The 22,550-nt window shown below is 41.4% G+C and overlaps 1 protein-coding gene across 1 annotated transcript in view; it reads left to right on the top strand.

Moving 5' to 3' along the window:
• The window catches only part of LOC109930067 (WASH complex subunit 3), a 31,749-nt gene extending 14,423 nt beyond the window's left edge, over nt 1-17,326 (top strand). The window contains exons 3-5 of the mRNA XM_048607962.1: nt 5,964-6,077; nt 11,728-11,792; nt 14,624-17,326. Of these exons, the coding sequence (XP_048463919.1) occupies nt 5,964-6,077; nt 11,728-11,792; nt 14,624-14,705 (261 nt within the window). The 3' untranslated portion in view covers nt 14,706-17,326. The remainder of the gene's footprint in view (nt 1-5,963; nt 6,078-11,727; nt 11,793-14,623) is intronic.
• The last annotated feature ends 5,224 nt before the right edge of the window (nt 17,327-22,550 follow it).

Raw genomic sequence — 22,550 nt, 5'->3', positions numbered from 1 at the left:
GAGGCATGATCTACCCCTCTCAAATCCATGCTGACTATCACGAATCAAACTGTGCCTTTCCAAGTGATCATAAATCCTGTCTCTCAGAGCCCTTTCCAATAATTTGCCCACCACTGACGTAAGACTAACTGGCCTGTAATTTCTGGGGTTATCCCTGTTCCCTTTTTTGAACAAGGGAATGACGTTTGCCTCTTTCCAATCTTCCGGCACTATACCCATGGACAGTGAGGATGAAAAGATCATCGTCAAAGGCCCTGCGATCTTGTCCCTCGCTTCCCATAGAATCCTTGGATAAATCCCATCAGGCCCAGAGGACTTATCTATCTTCAACTTCCTCAGAATTCCTAGCACATCTTCTTTACTAACATCAACCTCCTCTAGCCTGCCTTCCTGTTTCACAACGTCCTTCTCTACAACTAGGTCCCTCTCAGTTGTGAATACTGAAGTATTCATTATGGACCTCTCCTATCTCTTTAGGCTCTGTGCACAAATTCCCTTTACAATCCTTGATCGGCCCTACCCTTTCTCTGGTCATTCTCTCGTTCTGCACATATGTGTAAAAAGCCTTGGAGCTTTCCTTGATCCTATCCCCAAGGTTTTCTCATGCACCCTTATAGCTCTCCTAAGCCCTTTCTTCAGCTCCTTCCTGGCTAACTTGTATCCCTCTACAGCCTTTTCCGTTCCTCTTTTCCTAAACCTTACATAAGCCTCCTTCTTCCTCTTAACCAGTCGTTCGACCTCTCTTGAGACCCATGGCTCCCTCACTCGACCGCATCTTCTCTCCCTGCTAGGGACAAACATATCGAGCACATGCAGTATGCATTCCTTAAATAATCTCCACACTTCTGTGGTGCTCTTCCCTGACAGCATCTATTCCCAATTTATGTTACTCAGTTCTTGCCACACTGAGTTCTAATTACCCTTCCCCCAATTGTAAACTTTACCCTGCTGTATGTACCTATCCTTATCCATGACTGTCGTGAAAGAAACAGAGTTATGATCGCTACCGCCAAAATGCTGTCCTACCAACAGGTCTAACACTTGGCCCGGTTCGTTGCCAAGCACCAAATCCAAAGTGGCCTCTCCTCGTGTTGGTCTATCTACATATTGTGTCAGGAATCCTTCCTGAACGCACTGGACAAAATCCTCTCCATCTAAACTATTACAACTAAAATGTTTCCAAACAATATTTGGGAAGTTGAAGTCACCCATGACTACAACCCTGTGACTTCTGCACCTTTCCAGTATCTGCCTCCCAATCTGCTCCTCTACTTCTCTGCAACTATTAGGGGGTCTGTAAAAAACCCCCAACAAAGTGACTGCTTCTTTCTTGTTTCTGACCTCAACCCAAACTGACTCTGTAGACATATCATTCTCGAACTGCCTTTTAGTAGCTGCTATACTCGCCCTGACTAGCAATGCCACTCCCCCACCTCTTTTTCCACCCTCTCTATTTCTTTTAAAGCATCTAAATCCTGGAACTTCCAACAACCATTCCTCTCCCTGAGTTACCCAAGTTTCTGTAATGGCCACAACATCGTAGTTCCAAGTACCGACCCATGCTCTAAGCTCATCCGCTTTATTTCTGATACTTCTTGCATTGAAGTATACACACTTCAAACCATCTCGGTGTCCGCAATTATGCTCCATCGACCGCATTTCTTTATAAACCACCTCACTCCCTGTTGTGTCTGTTGGAAGGCCGAATACCTCATCCTCTGAATTATAAATCCGGTTCCCCACCCCCCTGCCAAACTAGTTTAAACCATCCCGTACAGCTCGAGCAAACCTCCCTCCCAGGATATTTGTGCCCTTCTGGTTCAGGTGCAACCCGTCCTTACTGTACAGGTCCTACCTTCCCCAGAATGTGCTCCAATTATCCACATAATGGAAGCCCTCCCTCCTACACCAGCCCTGTAGCCACATGTTTAGCTGCACTCTCTCCCTATTTCTTACCTCGTCATCACGTGGCACTGGTAGTAATCCAGAAATAACTACCCTGTTTGTCCTGGACTTCAGCTTCCAACCTAACTCTCTGTACTCGTTTCTCACATCAGTCCTTTTTCTACCTATGTCATTGGTACCGATGTGTACCATGACTGCTGGTTGCTCACCCTCCCCCTTAAGGATCTTGACGACACGATCTGAGACATCATGGACCCTGGCACCCGGGAGGCAACGTACCATCCTTTCATCTCGGTTGCGACCACAGAACCGCCTGTCTGTGCCTCTTACTATTGAATCCCCCACTAAAATTGCTCTCCTATTCTCCCCCCTTCCCTTCTTTGCCACAGGGTCTGGCTCAGTGCCAGAGACCTGTCCGCTATGGCCTTCCCCTGGTAGGTCGTCCCCCCCAACTGTATCCAAAACGGTATACTTATTATTGAGGGGAACGGCCACAGGGGATCCCTGCACTGTCTGCCTATTCCCTTTCCCCTTCCTGACAGTCACCCAGCTACCTTTTTCCTGTACCTCGGGTGTGACCACCTCCCTGTAACTCCTCTCTATCACCCCCTCAGCCTCCTGAATGATCCGGAGTTCATCCAGCTCCAGCTCCAGTTCCCTAACGTGGTTTGTGAGGAGCTGGAGCTGGAGTTGGGTGCACTTCTCGCAGGTGAAGTCAGAGGGGACACCAGCAGTGACCCTTACCTCCCACATCCTGCAAGAGGAGCATGCAACTGCCCTAGCTTCCATTCCCTCTACTCTAGATTTCCAGAAGAAGAATAAAAAAATGCCTTACCTTACCGAACCTCCACACAGTCTTTTTTGGTTAGAGGAGGAGGATGGGTGGGAGACACAACACGTGTAGTGTTTCGGGTTTAGCCAATGCCTGAATTTATCTGTTTCTTCCTGGCTCGCATTCCCTCCACACACCCACCGCTGAAAACAAGAGGGCCGCTTGCTGCACAAGCTAAGTTTTTTTTTATACAGGGAGAAACAAAAACCGCCTTACCTTCCCGTCAGCACTCTGGCTCGCGCTGCTGCCGCTGAAAACAAGAGGCACATACGTGTAAAAAGCTTTGGAGTTTTGCTTGATCCTAAGCCTCCTTCTTCCTCTTAACCAGTCGTTCGACCTCTATATTATTTTGTAGTCTAAGAATTCTGGATGCAGCATGTTTTCAGACAAACCCTCTCAAAGATGTCTCCTTTCACTTTTAAACTGTTATACAAAATAACTTGCCAAATAAAATAGTGCAGAAGATGCTGGTTCTGGGTTTAAGTTGGTAATGGTGTGCCGAGAGGTGTAGAGTGCAAATGAGAAAATTCCTCTGTGTACTGAAAAATATTGTTTGCCGTTCAAGGTATTTTACTTGAACAAAATCAGTGTGGCATTGTTTAGGAGAATGTTGATGGGCATAATTTTTTTTTCTTTCTGCTATTTTTGCTTCCAATTTTAGTTTGTTTGCTTGGAGAGGAAGAGGGATGCTCCCCTGTGCTCACTAACCTAAGTTGGCTCCATATCCAGCAAAGCCTGAGATTTAAAATTTTCATCTTTGTGTTCAGTGTATCTCCAACACCCAACTCTGCAAAATCTCTGTTCTCTTCCAATTCCGGCACCTTGCACATCCTCAGTTTCCATCTCTGCTCTCTTTGCAGCTGTGCCTTCAGCTGCCCAGGCCCTTAGCTCTGGAATTCCTTTCCTAAACTCCTGCTACATATCTTAAGCACCTATTGCTTCAACCCAAATTTCTAGTTACCTGACATCTTACATTGCTCAATGTCAAATTTTGTTTGGTATCAGCCCTGTGAATGGTCTTGAGTTGGTTTACTGTGTTGTTTTCCAATCTTTTTCATTTTTCGACTTGTTTTCCAACCTAATGTTTTTAACTTGGAGTTGAGTAAAGAGCAGAGAATTTCATATTTAATGTTAGTCCTATGTGAACATTCCATGTTGTCATGTTGGCCTGTATTTGATGATGGAGTGCAAAATTGTAGCTGCTTAGCAAGAGGGTCTCAAAACAGGAGCTGTCATCCAGCTTGTATTGGGCTTAAGTTCCTTGTTTTGAAATCACATGGTCAATTGCAAGGAAAAGATTAGTTAGGAAATATATCATGTCTCTGCATTATCTTTTAAGATTGAATATCGCGGCATGTTAAAGCTGTTCTTATCAACAAAATATAGGACTTTTAAAACCTTCCGTACTTGATTGGAGTACACTCCCACCAAGTACACCATCTATGCATCTGACCAGCACTTTCTCACTCACACCATTCTAATCATTCACCGTTGCCAGTCTAGTCAGTTAAAAAGGCTCCACTTGTGGCATGTTAAGTGATCTGGCTATTTTATGTGTGCTTTATCATGGAATCCTTCTTTTAACAGATGACCCTGCTTCAATAACAGCAGGGTTTCGTCCCTCACCCACTTCCCGTTTTCCGACCAGCTGCTAGAGAGTTTGTTCTTCTGCTTTCCTTTCTTGCTGTGCTCTCTCATTCAATTGGATCAAAGGTCAGTGTTATAGTCCCACATCTTCTCATGGACTGACAGGGGTAGCTTTTTCTTTTGGTTTGTCCCGAATATGCTAAGTGGCAAAAACGTAATAGATCTTTTCAATCTGCATGTTGTATCTCTCGCCTGCCGCCTTGCCACTAACTCTATCCCTCTCCTTAGCAACTTGCTGCCTGAGGCTGAACCAGAACATTTGCAACCTTGCCATTCTTTTTGATCCTGGTTAAGCGTTCAAACTTGTATCCTCCTCATCGTCAAGATAATCTGCTTCCAGCTCTATGGCACCACCCACTTTATCTGCTCCTGATCCCCTCATCTATGTCCTTACCACCTCTAGTCTATTCCTTTGTTCTGTTGGCCAGCTCCCATTCTTTGCTTTCGATAAGTGAGCATGTCTCAGCCTCTGCTACCAAATCATTCACTGCCTTGGCATCCTGTCTGTCCAGGAGATGAGCTTCTAATGATTTTTGTGCTTTATTATCAATTTTGCCTTGTTCAATTGCTGTAGCATTGCCTATCTCCAATTGTGTTTTATCAGCTGCTGAAACCTTCATCTATGCCTTTATTGCCTCTCAACCTGGCTTCTGCAGTGCTCTCCTGGCTGGCCTCCTACAGATCACCCTGCATAAACTTGAACCCATCTAAAATTTTGCTGCCTGTATCCTAATTTGCTTCCTTGTTAAATGACACCTTGATTTTAAATTTCTCATCCTTCATCTTTTATGGCCCCTGCGTGACTTTTCCGATCCTTGTCTCTGTAACCTCCTCCTTCATCCACATAACCTCCTGAGATGCCTGCTTCCACTTGAGCATTCCTGATTTTGACCGCAGCACCATTTATGTCTATGCTGTCTGTTGCATTGACCCAGAATTCTGCGATTTTCTCCCTAAACTTCACCTCTCCTCTAATTCTCTCCTCCTTTTAAGTTGCTCCTTAAATCTATTTTGTTGATGGAAGTCTTTGACCGTCTGTCCTAATAACTGCTCCTGTCCCTCATGGTTAGATTTTGTTTGGTGCTCCTGTGAAATGGCTTGGGCCATTTTGTTGTATTCAGCCCACCGTGCAAATATAAGTTTTTCTTGTTACTGCATTGGCTTTTCCAGCTCCCATTGCCTACAGTAGGTGAATCTCATTCACACCATTAAATCTCTTGTAAGTAGTGGGGACAGTACCCAGAATGGTTTTCTTGTCATTTGCAGAGAATGATGCTGCGCTTGTCTATGTAACATCACTTCAGAGTAACAAGCTATATATAAATGCTGTCTTGTATGCAGATAATCCATTTTCACCTTTCCCCAACCATCGGTCAACTTTGAATGCATGGGTGCACTTCAGAGGATAGTTTGACTGCATCTGTCTTTGTTTTGTACCTTCTGTATGAGGCAATTTGTTAAATAGGTTTTGTCCTGAGCAGATTTTTTTATTTAAAATTTAAATAAATTTAGTTCCTTTCATTTCAGATTTTGACACTGTTGATTTTTGTCTCAAATTGGAGTTATTTTTATTTTTCAGGTCCAACAAAATATTGAATCTACAACCCAAAGCAAAGCAGATTCGCTGACAGAAAATGTTATTACTGTTGCCAAGGACCCTCGATATGCAAGATACCTGAAGATGGTCCAAGTGGTATGTTAATTTTCTTTCTCTTGGTGGTTGCCATTGCCTTTCCACAGTCTTTGATTTGATTTATTGTTGTCACATCTACCTAAGTACAGTTAAAAGTTTTGTTTTGCAAGCAGTACAGGCAGATCATAACAAACAAGGACATATAGATTATAGGGTGCTTAAAGCGAGGCCTACAAAGTTATGACTGCACAGGAGGTGCACAAAAGCAAGGTCAGCATTAGATTTGAAATTAGAGATGCCCATTCAGCAGTCTAATAACAGCAGGGAAGAAACTGTTCTTGAACCTGTTGGTGCATGTGTTCGAGCTTCTGTATCACATTCCCCAGTCTATCATAGCCAACTCGCACCTCCTACCACTGTAGTTTACTTGATGACATCCTTTCACATAGAAACATAGAAAAATAGGAGTAAGCCATTCAACCTGTCAAGCTTGCTCTGCCATTCATTATGATCAGTTAATTCAATAGCCTGTTCCTGCTTTTCTCCCCCCATAACCTTTGATTTCTTTAGTGCCAGTGCTATATCCAAATCCTTGAAATCATACAGTGTTTTGGCCTCAATTGCTTTCTGTGGTAGCAAATTCCACAGGCTCACCTCTCTCTGATTGAAGAACTTTATCCTCATCTCAGTTATAAATTGCCTACCCCATATCCTTAGACTGTGACCCCTGGTTTTGGTCCCCCCCCCCACCAAGAACATCTTTCCTATATTTACCCTGTCCAGACCTATTAAATCTTATTGGTTTCTACGAGATTCCCCTCCCTCTAATTCTTCTGAACTCCAATTATTCAACCTCTCCTCAGGTCAGTTCTGCCATCCCAGCAATCCGTCTGGAAAACCCTTGTTGCACTTCATCTGTTGCAAGAACATCCTTCCTCAGATAAGGAGACCAAAATTGCACATGCTGTTTCAGGTGCGGTCTCACCTGGCCCTGTAGAATTGCAGGAAGACATCCCTATTCCTGTACTCAAATCCTTTCACTATGAAGGGCAACATACCAATTACATCCTTCACCACCTGCTGCACCTGCATGCTTACTTTCAGCGACTGGTGTACAAGGGCACCAAGATCTTGTTGATATTCCCTTTTCTCCAATTTATAGCCATTCAATTAACAATAAATCTTCCTGTTTTTGCTACCAAAGTGGATAATCTCACAATTATCAACATTTTACTGCATCTACCATGCATTTTCCCACTCATTCCATTTGTCTGAATCATATTGAATCATCTCTGCATCCTCCTGACAGTTCCTTCCTGCCCAGCTTTGTGTCATTCGCAAACTTGGAGGTATTACATTTAGTTCCTCATCTAAATTACTAATATATAGTGTGAATAGCTGGGATCCAAGCACCGATTTCTGTGCCCCAGTCACTGCCTGCCAGTCAGAAAATGACCCATTTATTCCTCTTCTTCATTTCCTGTCTACCAAATAGTTTTCTGCAAATCTCTATACACTACCTCTAATCCGATGTACTTTAACTTTACAGACTAAAGCTGTTCTGTGGGGCTACATTGAAAGCCTTCAGAAAGTCTCAATAAACTACACCCATTGTGTTAAGAAAGCTTATAGGATCCTTAGGTTTATAAATAGAGCCATAGAGTATAAAGGCAAGGAAGTGATGCTAAACCTCTACAAATCATTGGTCGGACCACATTTGGAGTCTTGTGTTCAGTTCTGGGCACCTTATTTAAGGGAGGATGTTAAAGACCTGGAGAGTGTTCAAAGAAGATTCACTAGAATGATGCCAGGAATGAAGGATTTTAGATACAAGGAAATATTAGAGAGATTGGGCATATTCTCCTTGGAGCAGAGAAGGTTGAGATGACCTTGTTGAGGTGTTCAAAATAATGAACAATTTTGATAGGGTAAAAAAGAATATTCTATTTCCACTAGTCAGTAACTAGGTCATAATTTCAAGATTGTCAGCAAGAGAGCTAGGAGTGAGATGAGGAGAAACATCTTTACTCAGAGACTTGTTAGGATTTGGAATGTGCTGCCTGGGAGAGTGGTGGAGGTGGATATATATTTGAAAGTGATGAAGTTAGAGCGCTATGAGAATAGGGTGGGAGAGTGAGACTAGCTGGGAGCTCTTTCAGGAGCTGGTGCAGAAATGATGGGGCAAATGGCATCCTTCTGTACTGTAAAATTCTATGATTCACCTGCTCCCCCTCATCAAATATATGAATTACATTCTCAAAGAATTCCAGTAGATTTAGCAAGCATGATTTCCCTTTCGCAAAACTATGCTGACTGTGTCTGATCCTTCCACTGATTTCTAATGCTCAGCTACTAATTCTTTTATAATGGATTCTAGTGACATCAGGCAAACTGTTCTGTAATTCTCACTGCCTCCCTTTTTAAATAGTTAGGTTACATTAGCTACCATCCAATCCGTAGGAACTATTCCAGAGTCTAAAGAATCTTGGAAGATGACCACAATCTCTAGGGTCATTTCCTTAAGTACTTGGGGATGTAGATTATCAGGCCCTGGGGATTTATCGGCCTCCAATCCCATCAATTTCCCCAAAACCATTGTCCTATTAATGCTGATATTCTTCAGTTCCTCCTTTTCACTTAACCCTGAGTTCCCCAACATTTCTGGTATATTAGTTATGTCTGTCTTTGTGAACACAGAGCCAAAATATATATTTAGCTGGTCAGCCATTTCTTTATTCCCCATTGTAAATTCCCCTGTTTCTGACTGTAAGGAACGTTTAAGGTATTCACCAGTCTTTTTCTCTTTTCAAATACTTACTCTCATACTCTATTTTCCCTTTTTTAATTAATCCCATTGTGCTCCTTTGCTGAATTTTAAACTACTCCCATTCCTGTTGTTTTTTTCTGGCCAACTTGTATGCTTCTTCCTCAGACCTAATCTCTAATTTCCCTTGTACGCCGTAATTTAGCCACTTCTTACATTTCACTTTTGCACCAGAGAAGAATGAACTGTTGCTCTTTGAATGGTTGCCATTGCCTTTCCACAGTCTTTGATTTGATTTGTTGTTGTCACATCTACCTAAGTACAGTTAAAAGTTTTGTTTTGCAAGCAGTACAGGCAGATCATAACAAACAAGGACATATAGATTATAGGGTGCTTAAAGCGAGGCCTACAAAGTTATGACTGCACAGGAGGTGCACAAAAGCAAGGTCAGCATTAGATTTGAAATTAGAGAGGCCCATTCAGCAGTCTAATAACAGCAGGGAAGAAACTGTTCTTGAACCTGTTGGTGCATGTGTTCGAGCTTCTGTATCACATTCCCCAGTCTATCATAGCCAACTCGCACCTCCTACCACTGTAGTTTACTCTATTTGGGTTCAGACCCTAGTCTCAGAATCAACAACATCACTCTCCATCTTGATGAGGATTTCTATCATATTATGCTTACTTATCCCCAAGGGGTTTGTGTATTTAGATTGCCAATTATTCCTTTCTCATTACACAATACCCAATCTGGGATGGGCTGTTCTCTAGTTGGTTTTTCAACATATTAGTCCAGCAAACCATCCCCTATACGTTCCTGGAATTCCTCCTTCACAATATTGTTACTAATTTGTTTTGCCCAATCTATGTGCAGATTAAAGTTACCCATAATTACAAATGTTCCTTTGTTGCAGACATCTCTAATTTTGTATTTAATGCTATTCTCAATATCACCCCTCCAGTCTGGGGTCTAGATATAACCTCCACTAACGTTTTTTGACTTTTTGTGTTTCTCAACTCCACTCCTACAGATATCACATCATCAGAGCTAATATCCTTCCTCACTATTGCAATAATTTCCTTTTTAACTAGCAGTACAACTCCACTGCCTTTTCCTTTCTGTCTGTCCTTTCTAAATTGAATATCCCTGCATATTCAGTTTTCCCATCCCTGGTCACCCTCCAGCCGTTACTCCATAATCCCGACTGTATCACACCTGTTTTCATCTATTTGCATGAATAATTCATCCACTTTATTGTGAATGCGCTGTGCATTAAGGCATAAGCTTTAAAGCTTATCTTTTTAACATTACTTATCCTATTCCCATTATTTTTCACTGTGTTCATGTTTGATCCTGGCCCTTGATTTCTCTGCCTATCACTTTTCTTATTCCCTGTTCTGTTTTTTGTTCTTTCCTTGATTCCCCTTTCTCTGACATCTTGCATCGGTTCCCAACCCCCTGCCGTTTTGGTTTAAAGCCTCCCTAGCAAATACTCCCCCTATTGTGAGCAGGTTTCAGCCCCTTACCTAAGCAAGGATGTGCTGCCCTCCGAGGGGGTCCACAGGATCAAGAATGATCCCAGGGATGATGGGCCTGCCATATGAGAAGTGGTTGAGAACTCTGGGTCTGTAATCGATGGAATTTAGAAGGATGAAGGGGGTTCTGATTGAAACTCACAGAATACTGAGAAGCCTGGATAGAGTGGACATGGAGAAGATGTTTCCATTAGTAGGAGAGACTAAGACTTGAGGGAACAGGCTCAGAATGGAGAGACAACCCTTTAGAACTGAGATATGGAGGAATTTTTTCAGTGAGAGGGTGGTTAATTGTGGAACTCATTGCCATAGAGGGCTGTGAAGGCCAAGTCATTGAGGTTATTTAAGACAGAGATAGGTAGGTTCTTGATTAATAAAAGGATCGAGGGTTACAGGCAGAAGGCAGGAGAATGGGGTTAAGAAACATATCAGCCATGATCAAATGGAGGAGCAGACGCAAAGGGCCAAATGGCCTAATGCTGCTCCTATGTCTTATGGTCTTATAGCCATATTTGTTGCCATCCCCTAATTGCCCTTGAACTAAGTGGCTTGCTGGGCCATTTAAGAATATGGTTGAGTCAACCACTTTGCTGTGGATCTGGAGTCACATGTAGGTCAGATCTGGTAAGGATTGTGGATTTCCTTCCTGAAAGGTAGTTAGCCGAATGGGTTTTTATGACAATTGATAGTTTCAATTGCAGATTTTACTTATTGAAATTCCACCAGCTACCATAAGGGATTTGATCCCATGTCTTCAGAGCATCAGCCCTGAGCCATTAGCACTGTCTGCCTTACGTGAATGTGAAAGGGCCCAGTAGTAGTATTTGAGGCACAGTGGAAGTTCACCGCTGACTCCAGGCTAATATTTATCCCTCAACCAACACCCCTAAAACAAATAGTCATTATAACATTACTGTTTGTGGGAAATTTCTGTGTGTAAATTACCTGCCATTTTTCCTATATTACAAAGGTGATTAAACTTTAAGAATTGACTATATAGTATGTTGGAACATCCTGAGTGTTTGAACAGTGCTGTTTAAATACAAATTCTTTGTGTTAAATCCCTGCAAGTACCCTCTGCTCTGACCTATCGCTTGTTCCCTGCTTCTCCAAAACTCTGACCCTCCCTTCTCTGCATGCATTACTACAGCTGCTTAATCTAACCCTATCCCTCTTCCTTTGTGCTATCCACATCCAGCACAAACCACTTTCAGGTATCTTTGCATGTGTAAATAGTGCTACAGAATTTCAAACTGTTAAGTTCTTTTTTTCATAGCTCATTTGAAGAATTTCTTATAACAATATTTCACCGTTCACCTAACTGCTATTCCACCTCTTCTGCTCAAATCATGCTCTTTTGAACTGTTCACAATGTAGATGAATTCTCTAAATCTGCTTTCTGTGTTGCAGGGTGTTCCTGTTATGGCCATAAGAAACAAAATGATTTCTGAAGGACTCAGCCCAGAGCTGTTGGAGTAAGTTTCCACTAACCTCTGAAATTTCTTCTCCATTTGTTCAAATGTTCTGTTCTCTCTGACTCATAAATAGTTAATTCATTTGAAGCAGAAGAATGGGCTCTGTCCAATGCTGCCCTATACCGTGTGTCCAGAGAATTTTGTGAGTCACGTACAAAGCTTACAAGAATGTTTATAGAGAGTTGGAAGCTTTTCAAGCCTTCTAACAGATTTTGATGTGCTCCTTGGAGCCACTGGTGCCAAGAATAGCCCTATCCAATCTGTTGGCCCCACGAAATTCAAACAAACAAGACCAGGGAGTGAAAAGCAAACACGCAGGATAGTGGAAATCTGGAATTCTGTTCTTCAAAAAGCTATAGAGGCTATGATGCAATTGAAGTTTGCAAAATTGAGATCAGTAAGCATTTTGTTCAGTAAGTGTGTCATGGGATATATACATTAAATGATGTTAAGATCACAAGCCATCTATGATTGTTGGCAAAGCCAGTACTTATTTGCCGTCTCTAATTACTCTTACAAAATTCAAATTAGGTACAGAAGTAGACCGCTTTGTATCTCGAGCGTGCTCCAATGTTCAGTAAGATCATGGCTGTTCAGTTTGTGTTTCAAATTCCACACTCCCATAGTAAACATGTCCTGAACTGCCTCCAGTGTATTTACACCCTTCCTTAAATAAGGAAACCAAAACTGCTCACAGTACTCGAGATGTAGTCTCACAAATGCCATGTATAACCGAGGTGTAACATCCTTACATTATGTTCAATTCCTCCCGCAATAAAGGATAACATCCCATCCACCTTTCTGATTACGTGTTGCACTTGTATACTAGCTTTTTGTGACTCGTATATTAGATCACCTAAGTCCCTCTGTATCTCCAGATTTTATAGTCATTTTCCATTTAAGTAATATTCAGTTTTTTTTGCTTTTTCATTTTTCCTGCCAACCTCACATTTTCCCACATTAAGCTCCATCTGCCAGAAGTTTGCTCACTTACTCATCCCATTGATATCTGTCTGAAACTTTCTGAAGTCGTTTTCACAATATACTTTCCTGCCTATCTTGGTTCCATCTGTGAGCTTATCTACCACACCTTTAGTCTGCTCATCCAAGTCATTGATGTACATTATAGAAGGTTGAGGCCCTAATCCAGACCCATGCAGAACTCCGTTGGTCACCTGTTACCAATCAGACATTTGTGCAAAGTCTCTGTTTTCTACCAGACAGCCAATCTTCTATCCATGCCAGTATGTTGCCCCCTATACATGAGATTTTGTTTTCTGCAATAACATTGATGTAGCACCTTATTCAGTGCCTTATCAACAGTGCATATTATGCATTCAAGAATTTCCAATAAATTGGTTCAGCAAGCTATCTCTTTGACAAAACTTTGCTAATTCTTCCTGATTATAGTGTCATAGAATTATACAGCATGGAAACAAACCCTTCAGTCCAACTTGTCTGTGCAGACCAAGTTTCCTAAACTAAACTAGTCTCACCTGCCAGTGTTTGACCCGTATCCCTCTAAACCTTTCCTATTCATTTATCTGTCCAAATGTATTTTAAATCTAAGGGTGCAACTGTCATATCTTTAGTGATCAATTCTGGTGCATTCCTCAGCATAGACATTAAGTGACCTGGCTTATAGCTTCCTGCTTTCTGCCTGCTTCCTTTCTTGAACATAGGGTTTATATTTGCTACTTTTCAGTCTGCTGGAACGTCTCCTAAATCTAGTACGTTTTGAAAATTAACACCAATGCATCTACTACCTAATTATCACCTCTTTTCAGACCCTAAGATGAAGTCCATCTGGACCCAGAGACTTGTCAACCCACAGCTCCATCAATTTTCTCAGCTTTCCTTATGATTGTAGTTGCTCTATGTTTCTTTCTCCTTTCCACCTCCAGATTTATAGCTATTACTTGAATGATATTTTTATCCTACAATGTGAAATCAAAAGCAAAATATTTTTTCATTTCATCCATCATTTCCTTACTATCTACTGTTAGCTCCCCATTCTCACTCTCTAGTGGACCTGCATTCACTTTTACTTACTATTTTCCTTTTTAAATACCTGAAGAAACTCTTGCTATCTGTTTTTACATTCCTAGCTGGCTTCCTCTGTTAACATGGTGATGATGAGATGCTTCCTTAAAACATCTGATTGGCTTTCCTGCAGCAGTAGCAAGGTTCTTTCATAGCCATTAAGCCCTGGAATGGAATAAAAACAGTGAATACTGGAGAACCTCAGCAGATCTGACAGTGTCTAACAAGAGAGAAATGGAGTTAACATTTCAAATCCAGTAAGACTCGTGTTCAGAAGTCCCCTTGAGTAGGACTTAAACCTTGGGCCTTCTGGGTCAAAGTTAGTGTTGTTACCTGCTGAGCTGCAGCAGCTGCCTGTATGTGTCCTACACAATGCCCGCAAAACATATCTCTTATTTCAATAGGAGATAGCAAGAACTGCAGTTGCTGGAGTCAGAGTCAATACAGTGTGGAGCTGGAGGAACACAGCAGGTCAGGCAGCATCAGAGGAGCAGGAGAGTCGACATTTCAGGCCTAGACCTGTTGTGTTCCTCCAGCTCTGCACTGTATTGGCTATTATTTCAATATATAGCCTCCTTAACTGAATGCCTTAGTATCCCAGCAGTCATGCATCACAGATAAATTAGAATATTTGTGCAAGTTAAATTGCAGTTGACAAAGCTTCTGTTTTTTTTATTTGCTACAGATTGTTTTTTCCATCATGAATCACTGCTGCAATTTCACTGTGCTGATTCCTTTAGGATTATGCTGTTTGATAATTTCACGTATTACTGTTTTTCCCTGTGCAGGACTCCAGATGCCCCAGTTCCCGATGGGGTTAAAGAACATGAGGGAGACAGTTCTGGCAGTGAATCTTCATTCAGTGATTGAAAACAGACTTCAGATATTTCAATTCTCAAACTAAAAAATACGGAGCACTGATTGTTATATCGAGGGGCATTAATTTTTTTGATGGTTAAACAGTCCGAAAGGATTGTATCAGTATGAACTGTGCTGCCTCCATTTGCTGTATATGAACACCCCATTCAGTCTTAAACTACGTCTCTGCCACAGGCCTGTCGATGTTTAAAATCATAAATTTTGTGACTGTTTGAATGCAGAACTGCACTTTTATTTGTACATGAAGTTACAATCTCCTTTCCACTGTATTTTAGATGTAATGTCAACAATGTGGGTGAACAAATTGGGACTGTCATCAAGGTATTAATTGCAAATGAATATGAGATAATGTTATTTTCATATTTTATATACCAGGCACTGTACAGAATTTGTTTATCTTGGAAAAGTTATGAATGGATTGTTCATGTGCTATTCTGTTCCCACATAAAGGAAAACTTCGCCCTAATGAGTGAAATCTGAACTGTGAAGGGTAGACTTGTGCAGAACTGAAGAAACTGCGCATGATTATCTGTAATATTATGTTTACTTGGATGAGTCACAGATAAGAATACTTCCCCTACGCTGCTTGATTGTAGCTACTCCACTGGTGTCAGGATCTTGATGTTTGGCTATTTGCTGTTAAGTGAGAATTATTTGTCACCACAGTAGCATTTCTTTCTCGTAGTCATTGTCATTTTCAGGCAGTGAGTCTGAATTTGACAGTGTGTGTCAGGTATGCATCTTCTGGTATCCGTCCTGAGAGGTTACTCCAGCTGTGCTGCTGCAGCACTCCATTCTTTCCATGTGTTCCGAGTTCATGCCATTCTATAAAGCTGATGCAAATTCTGATTCCAAACAATATCTGATGAACATTGCTACTGCAGGGACTCTGCTCAAGAGTGTGTAACCTTCATTGAAATTGAGGAGCTAATTTTAGAATGAAATCATAACTCACTATTGCTTCAAAAGAATCTGTTTACTTTTATAGAACTGTTACTGTTGAATAATTGTTGAAATAGTTACATTTTCAAATCTTACTTCTTTTTTGTTCTTGAACACAAACAGCATTGAATAGCTCAGTGTTCTATCATCCAATCCAAGATAAACAATCCTAAACAGTAGATTTTCCTGGGGAATCTTCTTGTTTGGCTACCCTGAAACAATAGGGTAGACCCTCTTGTGTTATTGCAGACTCCGAGTCCAGACCATTTAACCTTCAGATAAAAAGGTAGGACAAGGTCAGAAAATAATTCAGTGCCCACCTTAGGGACTGGAATTCTGTCCTGAGCGCTAATAATGGGAAGTGTAACATAAACTTTCATATTGTAATCACACCACCTTGTCCATGATGGCACTGCAGCTACAATCTACCCATCATAAACATGGGCCAGCAAATTGTACTTGAAGGGAGTGAGAGTTGGAAAATAGTGCATTGTCAGCATTCCTATCTCAAAAACCCATTCTAAGATGTGGGACCTTTTGTTACGTCACCAATTGAACTATGTTTCTTGTCAAATATATTAGTAACAAAGAGAAAGAACTTATATTTATATAGTACGTTTCACAACCTCAGGATGTTCAAACCATTTTACATTCAGTGAAGGGCTTATATATCTTAGACTCCTGTAAATTTATCTTTACAGTCCAATTACAAGTATTGGGTTATTTTATGCACTGAATAAAGCACAGGTTGGATGTTTGTTTGACGTAATTGAACTGTCTCATAGTTGGAAAATTGGTCGAGATGTGAGAGCACTAGCGTGGAGTGGAGAGGCTGGATCCAAGGAGCTGACTGAAGTGTTGCTAGAATTTCTTTTTGTGTTGCTGTGGCGCTTGTACCTGTCACATGATCACATGATTTGAGCAAGCCAACCAACAAACTTCAAAGGTAATACAGCAACACTCCTAATACACACTATTTCTTTGTCAAGAGCACAAATTTCCTAAGTTACAACAACAACTACACTTTGAAAGTTCTTCATTGGCTGTAAAGTACATTGGAATGACCTGAGGTCATGCAAGGCAGTATATAAATGCAAGTACACTTGCTCACTTGAAGCAGTCTCATTGCATTTTCCTGCAATGTTTTACATTTCCTGCTCAATTGAATGCTGTGCACTAAATTGTCTGAGCTTCGTTATTCATGTGAATTGTGCAGGGAGTTGAAGTTGTGCCAAGAGTGTCAGTAGGTTAAATAGTGTCACATTTTACAGTTCGATACCTGACTTCTTTAACACATTCAGCCTGCTACATGGATCTTGTGTACTTGCTGTATTGCTGTGCTGTATATTCTTATTGTTGCTCACCCATAACCATAAACTTTATGTACAAAGTTGATGAGGAAAGAAATTTGCACATGAAAATATCATAGGTATACACTGCTGGGAGGTTTGATAGCTGTCATTTTGTCTTTGAGTAGAATCTCCAAGGAGTTGAGATGCTCTTTGTATTAGTTCTCGAAGTTAGATATACAAAGTTTATCGTTTTCTTCATCGTGTCATATATCTCTCACAAAGGCCTAACTTCTAACTGTTTTTCTTTCAAAAGACCAATATCCTGCATCCTTCGCTCGAAAATAAAAATAAAATGTTTTTCAAATGCTTCAGTTTAAATGTTTTGCGACCACCCATTGACTTGATTGTTTTGTATCACTTTGCTTAAGACCTCTCCCTCAGGTTTCATCAGTGCTTCTGTGAGGCTCACCTTTGGTGTGAGGCCTGGACAGAATCCCATTTCCCTTAACTTTGCTGCAGCAAGAAATTAACCTTTATGGATGAGACAAGAGGGTTAGACATTTGTCAACTGGTGCCTGACTTCAGCAGCCAAGAGCTGCATGCAAAATTTGTTCTTGTTCAGAACAAAAATAGGGCGTGTGGCGAGGGAGGTGGATTTGTTTTGTGGTGAAAAGCAAACAGTTAAACACAGAAAATTAATAATCCTCGTTTAATTATGGAAACCATCATGCAGCTCTGCTTTTAAAAAAAATGCTCTCTGCAGTGTTGATTCTTTTTGTAGGTTGAGGCTTACCCTGGCTTGCCCTGTTCTTTTCAATATTTGCGTTGAAGGAACAAGAGCAGATTAATTTATTTGTGAACCAACTGATCAAATATCCATTTATTCCAAAGTGCACAAACTTATCCACGTGAAATATATAGGAAGTAAGAATAGGCCAGAGGTGACATTCTGAGCCAGGAGTGACATTGAGGTGAGTAGGTTTGATTTGTACACCAACAGAAAAAATTTTCATGAAAAATAGAAAAATTGCAATATGAATGCTAGGAACATGGAAAGCACTGAAGGTCAGAGAGACCTTAGTTTGCATCTCCACAGAACTGTGCAGGGGAGAAAGTGGTTAAGAAGACAAATGGGATAGTTGCCTTTATAGGCTGAGGCATTGAATACAAGAGCAAGGAAGTTGTGCTGGATCTGCACAAAGTGTCGGTTAGGCCACAGCTGGAACATGCAGTTCTGGTCACGTTATGAAAGGATGTGATTGCATTCAGAGGGTACAGATGCGATTTACCAGGATGCTCCCTGGGCTGCAGGATCTGAGCTATGAGGAGAGGTTGGATAGGCTGGAGTCGCTTCCCTTCGAGCAGCGAAGTTTGCACTGGAATCTTCGAGTGGATTGTAAAATTATGAGGGATGTAGGGTGGATAGTAAGGCACCTTTTACCTCAGAAAAGAGGTCAATAACCAGAGGCCATAGCTTTAAGGTAAGAGGGAGAAGGCTCAGAGGAGAGTTGAGAATTTTATTTCACTGATTGTGATGTGACTCTGGAACTCTCTGGCTGAGAGGGTGGTTGAGTCAGAAACTTGTGTAACATTTTAGTGGTGTTTAGATGTTCACTTGTTCCCGTAGCTACCTGTGCTACGGGCCAAAAGCTGGAAAATGGGATTAGTGTAGTCAGATTTTTATTTACCAGCACAGACATGATGGACCAAATGGCCTCCTCCTGTGCTGTAAATGTCTATGCCAGAGCAGGATTAAATGAACAGGGTAATTTGTCTGGCATTACTGCCCACCATTGGTGGCAGAACACTAAGCACTGGAATTCCTCCCTGTTTCCTTCTTTAGGAATCTCCTTCCAATCTACCAGTTTGCCAAAAGGTTTGGTCAATCAGCCCTTTATAACTTACGGGACAAATGCAAGTTGCAGATAGGAGCATCAGCATTGATGAGAGCATATGATGGAGAATGACAGACGGCACTGGAATATCAGATAAACATTCTGCTGCCTTTGCCAGTTGCACAGCTAACTTTCCAATCTTATCTCAGTAGCATTTCCTTCCCAGACTATGAGACCATTTCACTGCACATCTCTTGAAGGGCACCTGCTGAATGTTGCTGGGATCTAGAGCTCAACAAACCAATGAAGAAGTCAATGTTTTATTTCTGCAGGTTTAGCGTGTCAGTTTCTGTTCTTTAAGGATTAGAAATTGGATGAACAGATCAGAAGCAATTGATGAGCAAGATATCCTGTGTCAGAGAGAAGGATGGTCCAGCTGCAGTGTAGTGCTCTCTCTAGTGGCCTTTACCTGAACTGACTTTCAAAAATGAGCACTCCAGCATCTGCAGTTCCTACTATCTCATGTTTGAGTGACTGGCAGGTAGAAACAGCAAGAGAATTGCTGAGTCAGTCAACTCCCTAAGATGAATCTGCATACATCAGAAAAGTGCAGACTTTGGGGTTTTGATCAAGATATGTAAAATAATCAACAGACTAAACTATGTTCACATGGAGAAATAATTTCAATTAGACTGACTCTGGAAGGTTTGGTTCACCTTTGCAAGTTAAATAAGGGCAGGACTAGATTAGATGTTGGGCAAATCTTTTTCCAGAGAATAGTAAATGAAGCACTTTTTTGTTCACTCATGGGGATGTGGGTGTCACTGGCTGGACCAGCATTTATTGCCCATCCTAGTTGCCCTTGAGAAGGTGGTGCCGTGCTGCCTTACATTTATATAGAACCTTTCATGACCCCAAGAAGCTTCAAATCACTTTTATAGCTGACAAAGTGCTTTTTGAAGTGTAGTCACTGTTTTAGGAAGCAACAGACAATCGACGCATCCATCCACAAACTGCATTGTGATAAAGGACAACTATCATGTTCTACTGATGTTGACTGTGGGATAATAAGTGACTATGATGAGGCAGCATACTCCCTCTCTTAAATAGTACCATGGGATCTTTGACATCCACCTCAGAAGGCAGACAGGGTCTTCGTTGAATGCATCAACCAAAAAAAAAATTCGATACTGCAGCATCCCTTCAGGACTGCCTGGATTTTTGTGCTGCTTCTGGGATTTGAAACGTGATTGTACTTTTCATTATCACTCATTGTTATCATTGTGCAGGGTATTTAAACATTCATTTTGAGGCATTGAGAGACCAGGAACCAGTATAGGTTGATTAGAATGGGGTGTGGGATGGGCATTAGCATAAGGTTTTGGAGTAGATTTGTAGCTCGGGTTGTGGATGTCATGGTTGGTTGGCTCGCCTAGCTGGTTCATTGTTTTAATATAAAATTAATATGAAACAAAGAACTACGGATGCTGGAGATCTGAAACAAAGAAAAAGACAAATAGCTGGACAAACTTAGCAGATCTGGTAGCATCTTTGGATGGAAAACAGAATGCACATTTCGAATCCAGTGACCCTTCTTCAGAATAGAATACATCACTGGACTGGAAGCGTTCATTCTGTTTTCTCTGCATCGATGCTGCCAGATCTGTTGAGTTTCTCCAGCAATTCCTGTTTTTGTTTGTTTCAGACTTGCAGCATCGACAGTTCTTTGCTTTATATTAATGTGACTTAGGATATGGACAGATGAGTTTTGGCTGTATTGAAGTTTTCAGAGAGTGAAGGATGAGAAGCAGGCCAGGAGAGAATTGTAAGAATAGAATCCAAAGGTGTGAATAGCATTGATGGTTTGAGCAATATCTGAGCTGAGGTAAGATTGAAACCAGGGTTTGTTGTTTGTGGAAGTAGTGACTGTGTTTGAAGTAAGTTGTCAGAAATTTAGCTTTGGGTTGAGCAAGATGCCAATAGATTTGGTCTTGCTGGTGGAAAAAATTGCAACTCACTTAAGGCTAGATGTTAGAATACAATCTGATGTTAGTTGTCAGGGATTTCTTCCAGACTCTGCATTAAACCAGGAATGATATGTGCCTCTTCCTCTCTTGTGCTCTTTTACTGTGGGTGAGACAGCCAAATTAAGTGCTAACTTCAAGAACACTTTGTGCTCCTGCCTTACAGGCTAAATTGACTCTGGCTTACTTGCTTCAACTTTTTTCAGGGGATGGTATTTTTCCTAGATTGCAATACATAAGAATTCACTTGGCTGGAGACCAGTTTATTGAGCTAATACTGAAACAACTAGAAGTGCCTGTCTTCAATCATCAAGATGATTATTGGTCACAGTGTTGGCTCAGTGGTTAGTTTTCTTGTTTTGAGGCTGAATGTTGTGGGTACAGTCTCTCTCCAGCGGTTGGAGCACATGATTAGTGCAGTACTCAGAATGCTGCCTTGTTAGGGATGTCAGCTTCCAATTGAGGTATTAACCAAGACTTCATCTGCCCCTCAGGTCATAGAGTTATAGAGCAATACAACATGGATTGTTTGCTGTACAATCTTGGAAACAGGCCCTTCAGCCCAAACTGGTCCAAGCCGACCATGGTGCCCACTCAGCTAGTTCCAATTGCCTGCATTTGGTCCATATCCCTCTAAACCCTTCTCACCCATGTACCTATCCAAATGTTTTTAAATGTTGCTATTGTACCTGCCTCAACCACTTTCTCTGGCAGCCCATTCCATATATGCACTACTCTCTGCGTGAAGAAGTTGTCCCTCAGGTCCTCCCTAAATCTTTCCCTTCTCACCTTAAACCATGCTCTCAAGTTTTCAATTCCCCATCCTTGAGAAAAAGACTAGTGCATTCATCCTATCTGTGCCCCTCGTGATTTTATACACCTCAATAAGGTCATCCCTTGTTCTCCTACATTACAAGGAATAAAGTCCTATCCTGGCCAACCTCTTCCTATAACTCAGTCCTACTAGACCTGATTTACTTGTAAATCTTCTTTGCACACTTTCCAGTTTAACTATGTCTTTCTTACAACAGGGTGACCAAAACTATACACAATACTCCAAGTGCGGCCTCATCAACGAGTTATGTAACTGTAACATAACGTCCCGACTCCTGTGCCTCACCCAATGAAGGCCAGCATGCTATATGCCTTCTTCACCACCCTGTCCACCTGTGACGCCGCTTTCAACAAAATATGTACTTCTACTCCAGATTCCTCTGTTCCACCACACTCCTCAGGACCTTATCATTTACTGTATAAGTCCTATCTTGGTTTGACTTTCCAAAGTTCAACACCTCACACTTATCTGTATTGAATTTCATTTGCCAATCCTCAGCCCACTTCCCCGTCTGATCAAAATCCCTCTGTAATTTTTGATAACCTTCCTTGCTATCAACGATCCCTCCTAATTTTGTCTCATCCGCAAACTTACTAATCATGCCTTGTACATTCACATCCAGATCATTTATGTAAATAACAAATAACAAAGGTCCCAGCACCAACCGCTGTGGCACACCACTAGTCGCAGGCCTCCAGTCCAAGAAACAACCTTCAACCATCACGCTCTAATTCCTACCATCGAGCCAATTTTGAATCCAATTAGCTAGCTTACCCTGGATCCCATGCGACCTAACCTTCATGGCTAGCCTTACTAGTCAAAGGCCTTACTAAAATCCACATAGACAACATCCACAGCCCTACCCTCATCTATCCTCTTGGTTTCCACTCTGAAAAACTCTAAAAGGT

The sequence above is a fragment of the Rhincodon typus genome, chromosome 18 (assembly GCF_021869965.1).
Source record: "Rhincodon typus isolate 14 chromosome 18, sRhiTyp1.1, whole genome shotgun sequence".
NCBI classification, from domain to species: Eukaryota; Metazoa; Chordata; class Chondrichthyes; order Orectolobiformes; family Rhincodontidae; genus Rhincodon; species Rhincodon typus.
Note: the sequence above shows the minus strand (reverse complement) of the source record. Positions and strands in the feature narration are given on the sequence as shown.